General features: G+C 45.4%; 1 protein-coding gene across 1 annotated transcript in view; it reads right to left on the bottom strand.

Moving 5' to 3' along the window:
* ECEL1 (endothelin converting enzyme like 1) overlaps positions 1–15788 on the bottom strand; it is a 207682-nt gene that overhangs the window by 17824 nt on the left and 174070 nt on the right. Inside the window, exons 13-15 of the mRNA XM_086944957.1 lie at positions 11330–11454; positions 2176–2241; positions 21–116 (exon numbers count right to left, since the gene is read on the bottom strand). Coding sequence (XP_086801083.1) covers positions 21–116; positions 2176–2241; positions 11330–11454 — 287 coding nt within the window. The remainder of the gene's footprint in view (positions 1–20; positions 117–2175; positions 2242–11329; positions 11455–15788) is intronic.

Genomic DNA, 15788 nt, shown 5'->3' with positions numbered 1-15788 from the left:
TCAAAATGTGGGGGTTTTACCTGAGCGAAGGCGATGAAGAAGAGCTGCTCGTGAGTGTATTTCAGCCGCGGCAGGGGGCGCTCGGGGCCGTGCTCCGTCACCCACTTCTGGTAGGCCTGGAAAAATAACAATAGGGATGTTAAATGCATGTAGCGCTTACAAAAAATGTCCTTCTCGAAGCGCTGTAAATAACATATGTTACTATTTTTTTTTACACAATTATTCGCCTTTTTGCAATCGAATTTAGACAAGTGGAAGTGTGCGTGTGCCCTCCAGAATTAGAACCTGTGAGTTACTTAAAGACCTCAGCAGTAGACGCTTTACCCACTGAGCTATCTGCCCATCATAACAGAGGACATGGCACAGGTGCAACGAGAGACCGCAGAGGATTTTCCAAATGTGAGCCCTGGCAGCAGGAAGTGAATGCAGGTGTTTGCTACTTCCTGTAGGGGGCAGTCTTCCCTTGTTTCCACTGCAGGCTTCTGTTGGAAGAAAAGTCTGCAATTCACGAGCGACGTAGGGGCGGGAATTATGTTTAAAACCCTAACGGAGACCACTCTTCCTGAAATCTAGGAAAAGAGGTAACACGAAGCTACAAATTACCCATCAACATTGCACCATCCAGACAATTCACATCTGGCCATCAGCCCACCGACTCTTTGCACTCAAGTGGCCTCTCACACATCCCTAGGCCAGAAAAGGGCCCTCGTGCGCGTTGCTTTCTGTGGCTGAAATAGATCAAACCCTTATCCCGGGTTCAAGCAGTTATTAGAAGGCCAGACATGACGACACTGAAAGCCAGCAAGCAATGCACTCAATGTGATATATAATTGAAAGAGTAGGTTAAAGCCAGGGATCCTGGAATTAGGTGGTTTTCTGGCAGCAACGTTTTCCGCATGATTATGGGTTTGCCGCAGTTGCCACATAATCCACCCTCTGCTGCATAATCAGCTGATTTCAACATAGAACATGTTTCTAGTTTACACGGATCTAAAGTTACTAAAAACGTGGCAAAGAGAGCTGCTGAGGAGTAGGAGGCCCTTTGCAAAGGATGACGGGTCATCTTTCTATTGCTTACTGCTGTACTTGGATGACAGACGAGTAATAATTTGAAACATTTGCCCAGCTAGTGTTCAAATGTGTACACAACTACCAACCATCACACTCCTCCTACAAGTGTGTCAATTCAGACTACTTCAGGCCCCCAAAGCTATAAGAACGGCTTGGGAGGCAGATTTCAGTTGTTTTTAATGTATATTGAATTAGTAAACAACTGTTGTTCTGCTTAGCTCTAAATTTTACATACAGCGCCACCATGTGGCAGCCGTCATAAGTACCGGTGTTGACAATTAAGTGTCGGTGCTGAGCACCGGAATCCACCGGCTCAAATTAAGCAAGGGACCTGAATAGAATCTAGACTTTCCTTTACATCAGCTGTTGAAATGTACATTCTTTGTCAGCGATTGTTGCTCACTGTCGTTAATTAGCCCTTTTACTGCGGCGCAAATTTCACCGTGGTACGGGCGAAATAATGAGTGGGCATGGCTTCCCACATGCCCACCGTGACGGTTTTCGAATTAGATATATTTCTTTTCTTTCTATTTTTAAAACATTGGATGGGAGACACCATGCTATCCTTTCAGAACTCTATGGACTGATATTAGAGGAATTGAGACATACGCAGCAGCAGCTCCTCTGCTAAGGCGGAGCAGCGTCGCCCCACAGCAAAACAAATAATAATAACACCAAGTTAATATAATTTTATTTTTCCCTGGGGGCTCGTAGGGGCGGGGCTGGGATTCCCAAAGAGCAGGGGAAGGAGTGGTGGCCACTTTCTAAGTGCACATGACTGTTTGGCATCTTGGGTCGGCCAAACCGTCATGCGCACTTAGCATGTTCTCCACCAGGCTGTACTCCACAGCCTGGCAGCCCCTGTCTGAGTACCGAACCACGACTCTTAGACCAATAACGACGCTGCTTTTATGCTGGTGACAGCAGTGTCGGGATTGCTTGGGGGGTCTGGGTGCTTTCTATTTCCTGCACCATGGACAGAAGGATGGAGGAGAGGCGGTTGCCAGGATGGTGAGTTGAATTGCCTTCATTTACTTTTTTTTTTTTAACACCCCCCCTCCCCACCACTACTGCCCCGTAGCAGCCGCTACTGGTCATACGTACATAATAAGCCAGTTTGAGACCTCCCATATCCGCTATATTCTCCCCCAGAGTGAGCCTTCCGTTCACCTGAAGAGAAGAAGAGACAAAAGACAAAGTTACAAAATTCTTCTCACACAAATGAAATTAAACAAAGAATATCAGACAAAGAATTCAGTAGACCCGTTTCTATCTGTGCTGGAGGATTATGGAGCCTACATATAAGAGGGGGGGATAAGATGGAGCCTACATATAAGAGGGGGGGATAAGATGGAGCCTACATATAAGAGGGGGGGGGATAAGATGGAGCCTACATATAAGGGTGAGACAAGAAGCGTGCGAACACAACATATGAAGAGACTGTACCATACATTATCACATGATTAAACTACAAACATGCATTCATACTAGCAGCGAATAAAGAACAAGAGCAGGCTAAGACAAGTACGAATAAATGTGCATGTCCCTATCAGAGCCAATAAACAGAAATGACCCTCGTCTTACATATTCCAAAGTTAAAGAGCAGGAGGTATGCTTGCCAATTATCAAAAGGGAATTGGTTCCTTTCTGTGGTTCCTAAATTAAAGCGCAAAACGCTTTGAGGAATAAGACACCAAAAACATTTCTGACCTCAATGATATATATCCTGACATGTTCCACAATTATCTCAAAAAAACACAATTTTCATTAAAATCAAATTTATTAAAAACTTAGTCAAAAAACAGCATGAAAAATAAATCAACAGTTTTGCATATAAAAACAGTCACAATACATTGATATTCAACGCATATACATATTAACAATAGTTAAAAGTAGCCAAGTTGTCGACGCGTTTCGGTGTTTAAAATTGATGATACACCTTCCTCAGGACTACAATCAAATTCTTCAATCTAGAAATATACTGAACAGTCAATTAGTGTACATTCATTGAGGGATTTCATTTACAGAAAGTTTTTTTAAATTCTATCGGTGTCTAAAGTCTCTTTTGTTGATGCTTGCCAATTAACCATAGAGATGACCAGACCTTCAATGAGGAAAGCATGCCCTGCCAATGCCTACTGAAGCAGACATTGCATCTTTAAACTCTACTTTCAGGGTGTAAACTTTTTGAGCATTGATAAAGCAATAGCCTTGAACCTAATGAGTCTTGCTGTCAATTGACACGAGTCACCTTTCAGACATTCAGCTGCAGCTGATTACAGACCCTGATACTTGTCTGAAAATTGGGAAAATATAATACAGTCTGAATGAATGTAAGAAAGGGCATAAACATAGGACCTGTGGAAGTGAATCCCTGATTAAAACCCCAGTCCCTCTAAGATGCATCTGAGATGCCTGTCAGAGGAAAGTTCTTGTACGCTTTGAGTGGTATTGAGTTGAATCTCAAGTGCATTAGTTGTGACTTTACTGACACACACTTTGCACCAGGTGAGCTTCCAATGAAGGATGTATGGACCTATGATGCTTTTGGAGGGATATCTCTTAGACGACTGTGGGGAATATGCCTCCTTTTCCCGCTTTCTCTCACCCGGCATGTTGTTACAACGCAGTAGTTACAATGACCGCGTTGTACCAACGCAATACCCTTGCCCCGCGAGTCGTTACAATAACTTGCGGAGGAGGGCACTGGATGTTGGAATTGTATAATTTACTATTCCAACTCCAGTCTGTGCGGACAGTAGGGAAGGTGTTGGATTTTAAATCCAACACCTTCTCCCGCCCTCCGCGTGGTAATGCGTTGTTACAATGCGGTCGTTGTAACGACTGCGTTGTAACAACATGCGGGGTGAGGGATGTGGGGTGACTGATGTTTACCGACTGTGGGTCCTCTTGCCTCTGCCCCTGTGCAGCAGAGAAGCTTTGGCGTAACCTTCCTCACTCCAGGGCCTCGTGGGATGTTACCCATTCGGTCCCTGAAGTTTCTGAACACTGGGAAACAGTATATTGTGTCCTAACCTCCGACATAGGATTGATTACCTTAGTCACAATCCCCTTTTAGAAAAAATATTGAAGAAATGTGTTAGGGATGTCAAGTGGGCAGATTCCTAGCGGTACTTGAAGTTTTGAAAAACATCGATCTGCATGATTGACCCTGGAAGAAGTGCTCTGGGTGGGAGCTCACAGAGAAGCCATTGAGGCATCGCCCCTTTCAAATCAGTTCATTTAAAAAAAACAAAAAAACACAGAGCTGAAGTCTAGTTTATCTTATGACCAAGCAAGTGCCCCCGGGGCACTATTGGGAGAATATTACTTACAATCGTACTTAGCATGGGCTGTAGGACCTAGAAGAGTTACTAACATTTAGGGCCACTTCATGGCCTACAAAAGTGTTAGAATGATCCGGTATGCATTGCTGATTATCATTTTTAATCTTCTGACCATCTTTATTGCAAATAAAGATTGTATTTTAAATAAATACCTGTATATTTTCTAAACTGTACAGTGGTCGGAAAAATAAACCATCCCCTTTAAAAAAAACTCTGGTTTCACATATTAACATATATCTGATGCACATCTTGTCTCACCAAGTCATAACAATTGATTAGCCTAACCTCATTTGATAAATTACACACACGTCCTTTGCGCACCTTCACTAGCCTAACGTCAAGCGATGATCTCTGATAGTAAGGGCACTAGGTTCTGATATTGCGGTGGCATTATTTTTGTCTATGAATAATCTCCCTTGTTCTTGGAAGCGCACAAAGATATTCCAGCCCCCACAAGACCTTTTTACAGCCAATGCTCTGTGAGGCCATTGGCTTTTATCTGGCTGCCAGCCTGCTTAACATGAAAAATGTATTCAAGGACTGAAATAGGAACTGAATATATGAATATGAAAACTCCTGCCCGCCCTTAATAATAATAAAAGTAGCAGGAAGAAGCCTAATAAAAAAGAATAGGCTCATAAAACAGACTTTATCAAGGAAAGCCATCGCCAGAATGTGGGACGCCTGTGTTATGATAACTTTTATATCCTCTATTTATGGGGCCAGACTGAAAGAGTGAAATTTATGTGCATCAAATGTGATATTGGAAGATATTCAGCAAGACTGGTCTCCCCTGCCGTTCATCGTCTACTCTTTGCTTCCTCTCTGTGGTATCTCTCGTTCACTCTCCCCCGACTCCGTGCATCTTCCTCCCATTGTCTCTACCCTCCCCACCCACTCCTTTTGCCCTTAACTCCTTAACCGTGGTGCAAATTCCGCTGCGGTGCGAGAGTTTCTATTAAGTGGGTGGGGCCGCGTCGGCCAACGGACATGCACAGCACTACCGAGGTAGTGCTTGAAACGGCCGTTGGCCGACGCCCGGACGCAACGGGTTAATTCTACTTTTCCTGAGTTATCAACCACCTGATGTCCACACCAAGGCCCCACAATCTGCTTTTTCCAATTTTTCTTCATTTAATAATTCCACACTTCTAGAATATATTATCAAATTTACAGAGATCATTTATTTCACTTCCTCGCAATATGTCAATGAAAAAAATCATAAACAGTGCCACCAAAACATACTAATAATTAAGTATTTACACAACCCTGCAGTGAAACAGTGATAGTAACTGGGATTGGCCAAAATGTTGTGCTCTCCTGTGGACGTCCACAGCTGACAACAGGACATTTTGGTTTACGGTCCTAGCCATGGGCGGTATGGGCAGCTGCCCAGGGCCTCACGCTCAGGGGGCCCTGCCGCGGCGCCGGCCCCGCAGTTGCGGGAATGAATGGGAAAAGTGCTGCACACAGCACTCTCGTGCACGCGCAGGGCCCAGGCAGTAAGAGGCAGGGAAGAAGGGTACTAGTTTGTCACTGTCTGCGCACGCACCGTGATGCACGCACCCCACCACCTACCTTAGTGGTGGTGCCTTAGTGGTGGTGACGTGCGCAGTACGCGGGCGGCAGGCGGCCGGCCTTGCTAATTCATGATGCGGGAGTCCACGGTATTATATATACCTTTTATTGGACTTGTTAAAAATATTATGCTTTAACATATTGTATTCTCTTTTCTGATTATGATGCTAGGCACTAAATTCCAGGCAATGACTAATGCATTTCTAGTTCGCACATGCATGTTTGCTATCTATGTCGTTCTGTGTGTGGGCCAGGAGGAGGCAGTGTGAAAACCATGAACTAGTTTTCCTGTTCTTTCTGGCTGCATTGCATCTTCTAGAACACTGTACTGTTGAACCATTTTCACACATTATTTACACTTTGTCAAACAAAAGGTTTAGCCTTGTGTGTTTGCATTTCTCAGTGCCAGAATATAATTACGTCAAAGCATCAACACTCCTGGACTGTCTCAGCAGAGAGGCGCGGTATTAATAATGAGCAATATTATAGAACTACTTGTCCCCTACATAGCTATGTACGGCCAGATTTACTAATGCGGTTGTGCCGGTACAAGCCCCATGGAAGTGGTGCATAGCAGTGCAAAGTGGCGACAGGGATTCACTTTCATGCACAAAAGGTGTTTTGCTTTGGAAAGGTGGCCTTTTCACAGAGGCAAATCTACTTAGTGCTGCTTGGCGTCAAAGAGGTGTGTATGGGGATGAATCACCGCCTAGTGGAAACAATGCCGCCGCACCCCCTCTGAATCCCACACACTGCACGCTTGCAGCGGTGCACCACGCACTTCCAGTGCATCGGACCCTTCTACGGGTGTTTTACATAGAAATGTGTACTGGAAGGGTTTGCTTCCAGTGCACACCGTGCAGTGTGCAGGGCCTTTGCACTATGGTGTGATTCTGTGCACAGTGCAAAGCTGCACTGCTCATCGGCAGTTAGCCTCCTCCCAAATGTATTGAAATACGATTTCATCACCAATATTGTAAAACATTGCAGAATAATATTCATAACAATAATAATAAGTAAAACACCTAATGCACACACGATTAAAAGAACAGCTAGCCAATTTGAGTGTATTTGGCTATAGGTTGTGTTTTGTCATTTGCACAGCCCATCCCAGCAAATTCGGATCTGGCTACAGATAGCAGCCAGCAAGACTAGCGTGTTGTAGCAGTCACTGCTGTGGAGGACTTTGGTTTCTAGCACGTATATTGCACTCCTTTTTGTGGGTCGAAATCAACAAATGCTTACAAATGTGAAGCATAATTTGGATTCCACACGGGCTCCTATTGCAAATACAGGTGTGGTAATAGCATATCTGCAGTTTGTGATACTGTCAGGTGCAGCGTTTTGCTTGTGCACTTTTTCTGAGTTTTGCACCTCCAAATGGGAGGTGGGGGAAGGGGAAGGTGCTCGTTGCATTAACTTTCATTCATTCTGTGTCTCAAAACGTGAAATGTATGCTGTGTACTAGCAAACATTTCACAAACGTTTTACCTACTGCTTTTTTGTGGTAAAACAACATGGGTTGCGGCAATAGTAAAGTGAATAATTCTGAATCAAGTGTGAACTTTCATTTGCTCCCGATTCAGAATTTGTGCAAGAGTCGAAGTGTATGCTGGAAATACCACACTCTTCACTCTGAGCATAATTGATTGTTAAGGCCAACGAGGGGACCTAATTTTGACCTGCGTCGAGTCAATAACTAGACGTTTGGTAAGCTCAAAAAAGAAATTGGAAAGATTGCAGCTGACTAAGGTTTATTTTAAGGCAAGGGGAGATTGAGTGATCTGCCTAGAATCACAGGATGTTGAGTGGACGCTGGGACTCGAACCTGGCTCCCCAGTTTCAAAGGCGGCAGTTCAGGCCATTACACCACATATCCTCACATTCTATGAAAGAGCATTTCTGAAAACCCACAAAGATTTCTGTCAGGCCAGGTGATCTTTCGGCTCTCAGGGCATCAAGCAGCCAAAATACCTCTCTGGATGGCCGTCTGTCAAGTTTAAAGCAGTCCAGGCCTCCACACCGGGCAAGGCTCTGAAATCAGCTAGGCTGCTAAAGCCTGGCCGCTCCCAGTCCCGCCAGGCATGGTGGCTTCGGAGAAGGCCACTGTGATGAGATACTCTTCAATACAAGGGCCTGCCTGCAGAGGCCTAGCGTTAGGAGACCCTCTGGGAGTCTGTTTTACCTCAAGTGCCCCCGCGCGGACTTGGACACCTTGAAAATTTCAGAATATTAAGTGTCTGACCACACAAGAAAAGGAGTAAAAGAAAGGCAAAATATTCAAAATGTCCGCAATCGTTCAAAATAAATATGTGAGTAGGCTGATAAAAAAAAAGGCAGCCAAATTACGGTCTAAACGTCATTCAGAGATAAGGGGTGCTGGGTCCAAGTCACATGAGTATTACACAAATATGTGGCGCTTCAGAGCGCTAAACAGGCAATACCAGGTCAAAAATCCACGTTGTGACTCAAAGAATCATCATAAATTATTGCACTTAAGATGCAGGGAATGGAAGAGGTTTCTCGACAGGTAGAAAAAATAAATAAATGTACAAATGCACATTACTAAATGAGCCAAGTTGTTGAAGTGTGTACATCCACTTCAGTTCTGTCACTCTTCTGTGGACAGGGAAGATTGTGTCCTTGAAAGTGTGTGATCCCCGTCATTTAGACAAATGTGAGGCCAGCCCTTGAAATGGTGATTCACTAAACAGACTAAATGAAATGAAATAATATGAAAGTGAGACTTATAGAGCGTACTAATACCCTGAGGTGTCTAGGCGCTGGACTCGGAGCAAACAGGTAACTATCTAAATTGGTAAGCAGTGAAGAAAGGAAGCAACTGATTGAAAATCCAAGTGTTAAGGCTTTTCTGAATGCTAACAGATTTGTTATCCGTTCAGGTGAAAGTGGAAGGGAGTTCCAGAGTCGTGATGTTCTGCCTACAAAGTTTCTTACACCCCATTGAGACTTTTTAAATTCAGGGACTACCAGATTGTGTGCCGCAGCTGAGTGGAGTGATCTTGGCGGGAATTTGGGGGCATGCCCAACTAATCATTCAAGGAGCCGGCAAGTGTTACACTCATGGATATTTACTCACCTGTTTTCCATTCCCTCTACTTTTTGTCCATGTTACTGATATCCACATTAGTTTGCTTCAGTGATGCCAAATAACTAAGATCAAAAGTCCTGCGAAGTCACTTTCTGTGATGTCACTTCTTGCGACGCAATATGCAATTAGAGGGGCCTCACATCTTCCCTTTCGCCCGGGGCCTCAGAAGGCCTAGGACCGGCTCTGGGTGCGATGCACTGAACCTCCACCTAACAACATCCCAAGATCCTTGTGTCATCTGGCAGTGGTACCTACCGCAGCCAGAGGACCACAGATGTCTAAAATGAAAGGAGACCTCAATTAATTGTCCCCCTGGGCTCTACAATGATGACACGGGGTCCCAAGGAGTTAAACGGGGTGACCAGAGGCTGTTTTTGGAAACCACAACATCCTTGTTTAATCAGGAATTGTTGTTCAGCTGCCTACATTTGGAGATGACCCCTCAACATGTCCACAGTTAGCTCCAGTACAAATCTGATCCTGGGTGTCAGGCTCAGGTTAAAGACTATGGACATGTTTGGTGTCATAAATATTTAACAGTTTTTGTTAAGTGCTTATGGCTTTTACTGGTGTCATCTGTTTAACCAAGTACTTCCGGTTCTCACTGCTCTCTTCTGTTTAACTAACTCTATTTTTTATTAATATCCATTAAAAACTACTTGTTACAAAACACTTGCGTCTTACTGGACCTGCATCTTTATTACCTGTGGTAACAGTTGGGTTATACTATATAATAACCATAACATTGAAACATTGATAACCGCCTGGAGTGGGTCATGATGGATCGAACGGATGTACCATGTTACAACGCATACTATTACAACTACCTACCGTTACAACGCGACCATTACAACGCATACCATTACAACGCATAGCGCTTTGAGGTGCTGGATAGTGGTAAGTATAATTTACTATTCTAACTCCAGTCCCCGTGGACCCTAGGGAAGGTGTTGGATAGTAAATTATACTTATTCCCTATCCTAGAGCGCCCCCCAGCGCAATGCGTTGTAATGGTATGCGTTGTAAAAGTCGCGTTGTAATGGTAGTGCGGAGTAACGAATGCGTTGTAACAGGTGTATACCGGATCGAACACTGCAGGGTCAGCGGGTGAAAGGGAAACCTGGTTGTTTATTGGTAACAAGCTGAGGAGAAACGACAGTGCCTGACCTCTGGGCCCAGGTGTGCCTGACCTCTAGGCCCAGGTGTGCCTGACCTCTAGGCCCAGGTGTGCCTGACCTCTGGGCCCAGGTGCGCCTGACCTCTGGGCCCAAGGTGCCTGACCTCTGGGCCCAAGGTGCCTGACCTCTGGGCCAGGTGTGCCATTTCTTTGGGCCCAGGTGGAGCAAACATGTAGAAAAGCCCTGAGAGCGGGTGCATGTGTTCACCTGCATGTGGTAAATTCACGTGTGTATGTGTGAAAATATTAATGTGTGAGTTTGTGTTATAATGTTGCAGACGCATCCAAAAATAAGGAAACATGGCAAACAAGAAATTCACTACAACAATGTAAACATTTTTCATTTTACAATGAATTCCTGGCTAGGTTACCACTATAGCTGAGAATACTTTTGCCACTCTCTCTTTCTATCCACGGAAAAAAATATATATATATTGCATTAATTTTGGTAAAGTGTGCCGAATGGGCGTATGTCGGAACCACAAAGGCATTTGTCACACATGCCTCAACAACCCGGTCTGAACCACAAATGCGTCATTACATCTCATACCTTTATCACTCAAGACATTACACCAACTTGTCTTAGTGAAAGCGCTGGGCTTCGAATGGCATAATTTACTATTCCAACTCCAGTCTGAGCAACAGTAGGTAAAGTGTTGGATTTAAATCCAACATCAGTCCAACAACGTTTTCCTTAATGCAAGCGGTTGTAACTTCTTGCATGGTAAAGGAATGCGTTGTAAGGACGTATTGGTGGTTTGGACCATGTTATTAAGGCACAGCGTGTAACGAGCCACGATGTAAAGGCGGTTTCCCGCTGAAAGCGGTTTCCACCTACCAACAATGCTAATTCCATGTTTTATTTTGGCATGTGGGCTTAGAGAACTCTAGTCATCGGTGAAACGGATGTGAAATATTGCCGTGGCCCTGACCAGCACCAACCTTGCACCCCCCCCCCCCCCCACACACACACACTCTCCTGTGTCTCTTCTATATTCTGATTAGGTCTGTGACTGGAATGGGTGGAAGGTGGGCGATCCTTACCCGTTGTGCGTAGACGGTGAAGTTATCGTAAAGGTTGACGATGCATTCCGCCTTTTTGAGGAATTTGCTGTAAGAGTCCTCGGTCCACCAGTGCTTCAGGTTTCCATGGCGATCATACTGCCCACCTGCAGCAAGAGAAAGGTCATGAAATGCCACATATTAATGCTCTGATGCACTAGAGGGTGGGCTACCCCACTTCAATCCATGTGGCGTATCCAGAGATGCATGTAAATTGACTACAGTTAGCACAAAACACTGCCGCGTGGATGGTTTCAGGCCTCCTAGGAAGGCGGTGTATACCCCCAGTGCTCAGGTCTCCTCACTGGCCATGTTTCGGTAGAAGAGTCTCCTTTGAGGCCAGAGCTTAATTTGTGCCAGTGGTTGCACGTGAGAAAAATTAAAAACAGTGACAACAGGAGAAAGCAGGGGCGAAAAAGAACCTGCTCCATCAGTTTCATACAACGCATTCTATGAAAATGGCACCGAGGTGTGAATACAAATGGTACACAAGTCAAAACCTTTTAGTCAAATAAGGAAAAACAGACAATCCAAGAAAGACATAGAAGACTTGACTCAGATCCCCCAGACCCAACTCTCAGGCCAAGAATGCATTTCTTTGAGGGGTGTCACACACCAAACACCCCTCCTCCCGAAGCTACACCCCTGCCAATACCAACTTCATACCCATCTTAATTCCTGCTTTCCCATCCTGAAGCTACTGAAAGGATGTTTTAGGCCACTTCCTCGGGTGCCACCAGCTAGCAAATGTCAGGCTGTGCCTAGAAGCATGAAGTGTAACACCTTATAGTCCTGGGAAGTGGCGGCACTTCCTGTAGGGCGGTAAGGATACAGGCCCTCTCCCTCAATGCCACATCTCTCTTCCAATAAAATTGATTCTTCTCAGGTAAGAGGGCTTCCGAGTATCTCTTTGGCTAGAAAGATGTGCAATTGAGAAGCAGGCCTTTGGGACACCCTTGCCCCCTTCCACTGAGGAAAAATAATCTATTTTCCCCAATATTGCCGAGAGGAATTGGTCTAACGGCTAGGGAGCTCTACTTCGAATCTGGGGAACTAAGTTTGAGTCTCGGCAATGACGCTGAACATCCTGTGATTCTGGGCAAATCACTTAATCTCCCTGTGCCTAAAAAAAAATATATATATGAATGTGTCCTCACGTAACACAACTGGTGCTATATAAAGCGCTCTGATACTCGATTTGGGTCAAGTTCGTGCTATATAAAACTCTGTAAAAAATAAAAATAAAAATAGGAAAGCAGACATCATCTAGCCAGTTTATTCCCCTATGGTCACCAGCTGAGAGTGGGCAACTTTACATCTTGTAGCACCAGAGGGATGAGCTTCAACAGCAGTGGCTGAAGACAAGAGAGGGAACACTGCAGGTAGTGTAACTGATGCAGTCTGTGCCCCTTGGTATGACTCACACCACACACAAAGACTACACACTCACTGATAAACCGTCCTTCACAAGTAACTATTCTACACTCACACTATGGTGCACACACTGTCTTGCACACACACACAACATCCTACATAGACCCCCAACCCACATAGTATCTGACAGACACACATTTGCAAACTACCCTACAGATAATATCCCTTCTCCAAATAAACACACACTATCCCCCACACACACAATACCCTACACACACACACACTGTATCCTACAGACAAACATACACTATCCTACACATACACACCGTTTCCCCAGCCACAAAGTCATACACACACACTTACACACTATCCTGACAATCTAAGGCCTTCACATGGATATTTATACTCCAGGTACTTACAGACCCCCAAATAAGCACGCACTACATCTCACTGTTTGCCAAGCGTCTCTATTGCGTGTTACATTATGGGTGCACGTAACACACAGTAGGGGATCGCGGAAGTCCCATGCTGGTCTTCTCGAGCCAACCCAAAGCAACAGCATCAATATTGTTTGAAATGCTTTACTCTGTGCTATGCAATGACCAGGTCAGGCTTGGTAAGGGTACATGGTCAACTTTATGCAACTCCATAGAACTCCAGTCTTGGAGAGGCATGACCGCACCTGGATGTTGCGAGTACATCTTTGATAGCCGACTTCCTAGTCATCAACACACAGGAAGTCTGTCCCGATAACTATTTCCTTTCACCATATAGTAGCTGTGTGTGTTCTATCACCACTTAGAGCAACTTATGTAGAATTGTCTGCCTTAGCCAGCTGAAGGGTCAAGCGTATGGATATCGCTCATGGCTACCTATGGAATCCATGATCTATGAAGGTCTCGAGATGTGAAAATTGTAGGAAGCCCTTGGGGTGCAGGAAAGTGATTGAGGTTTCTATGATACAATGAAATAAGCTCATAGATTTGTCAACACAACGTGTAAAGGCGCCACTCTTCGTTGAGCCCAGTGAGTGAAAATGGAGGCATGAGTGGCGCCCCCTTCCGTCCACGGATTCAATGGGCCTATGGCCGCAGTCGAAGAAGCCTGCAATGGGGAATATCCCATGCTTTAAATGGCTTTATAAATGAGCCTTTCTTGGGGAAAATAATAGATTCCAGCACACATTCAACATATTAAAGCCACCTATAGAAAAATGCATATGTTAGAATGCAGCAAACAGAGTGAAGACGTAGGGAAGATGGAGGCCTTTTGTTGCCTCATCCCCCACTAAGGACCTCTGAGGACCGGTATTACTGTCCTGTCCTCAGCTTCATCATTTCAGCCGCCCGTCTGCCATCAATGCAGGTTGCGGACCAGGATCTGGAGCAGCCGGCAGCTAGAACAGTCTTTAGAAGTTAAGCAAACTTGATTCTCATCAAGGATTTAGGGCACCATTTACTATACTAGGGGCAGCGCCTCCGTTTGAGCGAAGTGCCGACACCCCACAAAGAAAAGCCCCAGGCCAGAGCTGAAAAGTAGAATGGCAAATTGTCAGGATGGGGAGGGGCCAGTGCTGCCGAGTGGCAGCAGGGTGCTGAGCGCTAAAGTTCAAAATGCATATGTCCCTTTGGCCGGCAGTCTTGCGATGACCTGTCAGACATGCGCACTTTAAACTCTCTAACTCAGCTATCTTAGAAAGCTGGGTTAGAGAAAGCGCAGGCCTCCAGTGCTCTAGTGAGTCATGAGTGAGGCCGCTCCCTCCAATCCTGGGGCTTCTCTCATGCTGGTGAGAGCAGCAACAGGATCGGTTAGGGGAGTTGGCTGGGTCCCGGGTCAGAGCCTGCCTTGAAGAGAGAGGACTGAAGGAGGAGGACGCTAGGTATGAAGGTACGTGTACCTGATTTCACTTTTTTTGTGTGATTGTCACCCGTCCACCACCCTCTGCACATGCCAGCCACCACTGGACTATACGATCAGAGGGGTGTGGGCCAACAGCACTGCCTTTATTCTGTAGCCCTCGACCAGAGCTTTGTAAGTGGCGCGTGTACATCGCGATGCACACGCGGCCACCTCTGGTCCTGCCGGCTGCTCATTGCAGTATTGCATATTGCAGCTTTTTATGCCATTAACACAGCAAGTCAAGGAGATATTTCATACTATCCATGCATAAAACAAGAGTGGATGACACCAAGAGGACCAGAATGAGGTAGACAATCACAAGAATGATATACTAGCCCTAAGGGCAACCACAGACGAGCAGCCAGAAGAGAGCAACGTGGCAGAATGTAATACCGCAAACTGTCTGCTGATAACAGTCATTTCCTACCTCTACTCCCACAATGCATCGTTGTGATTGGTATGAACGTCATGGATCGGTGCTCAGACGGTGACAGGAAGCCTGTACTTCTTCCTTACCAGTCCATGTAATGCAGCCTGGTGGAGAACATGCAAAGAGTGCATGTGCTGTTTGGCCGACCCAAAAGGGCCGGCCAAACAGTTTGTGTCACTTAGGAGTGCAAGCCACTCCCCTCTCCTCTGGCCAGCCCCGTCCGCCCGCCACTGACTGCAATAGGGAAAATAAAATTATAATAACGATACATTATTATCATTTAATTTTTCCTTTTGAGGAGTGGGGCAACGGTCCTCTGCCTTAGCAGAGGAGCCAACACTGAGTGTGTTAAATCAGAACAAGGGGATGGAGAGGATGAAAGCATGTGAAAACGACCCATGTACTGGGAACTGTATATGCTGTCCTTCACACTAACTGCTAGGATTCCTATCCCCGCTCTTCATTGTATACTTATTGCAAACCGTGCCTGTGCTGACTCTGCCACTAGGTGCACCAATGGCATTGTTCACATTCCTTAATTGAGGTCGGGTGGCTTACTGGACTAATGCGTCCACTGTAGGGGTCTGTGTTTGACCTCATGGCAACAGTTAAAGCTTTCATTCCTGTTATTTGGACAGAAAGCACAATTGTCCTGATTTTCAAAAAAGGGCACAGAGGGGAACCCAAGATGCTACTGCCCAATATCCCACCGGGACTCCATTGCTAAGCTAATGGGTA

The sequence above is a fragment of the Lissotriton vulgaris genome, chromosome 11, assembly GCF_964263255.1.
Source record: "Lissotriton vulgaris chromosome 11, aLisVul1.2, whole genome shotgun sequence".
In the NCBI taxonomy this organism is placed as follows: Eukaryota; Metazoa; Chordata; class Amphibia; order Caudata; family Salamandridae; genus Lissotriton; species Lissotriton vulgaris.
The sequence above is the reverse complement of the archived record's forward strand: the minus strand, read 5'-3'. Positions and strand labels throughout refer to the sequence as shown.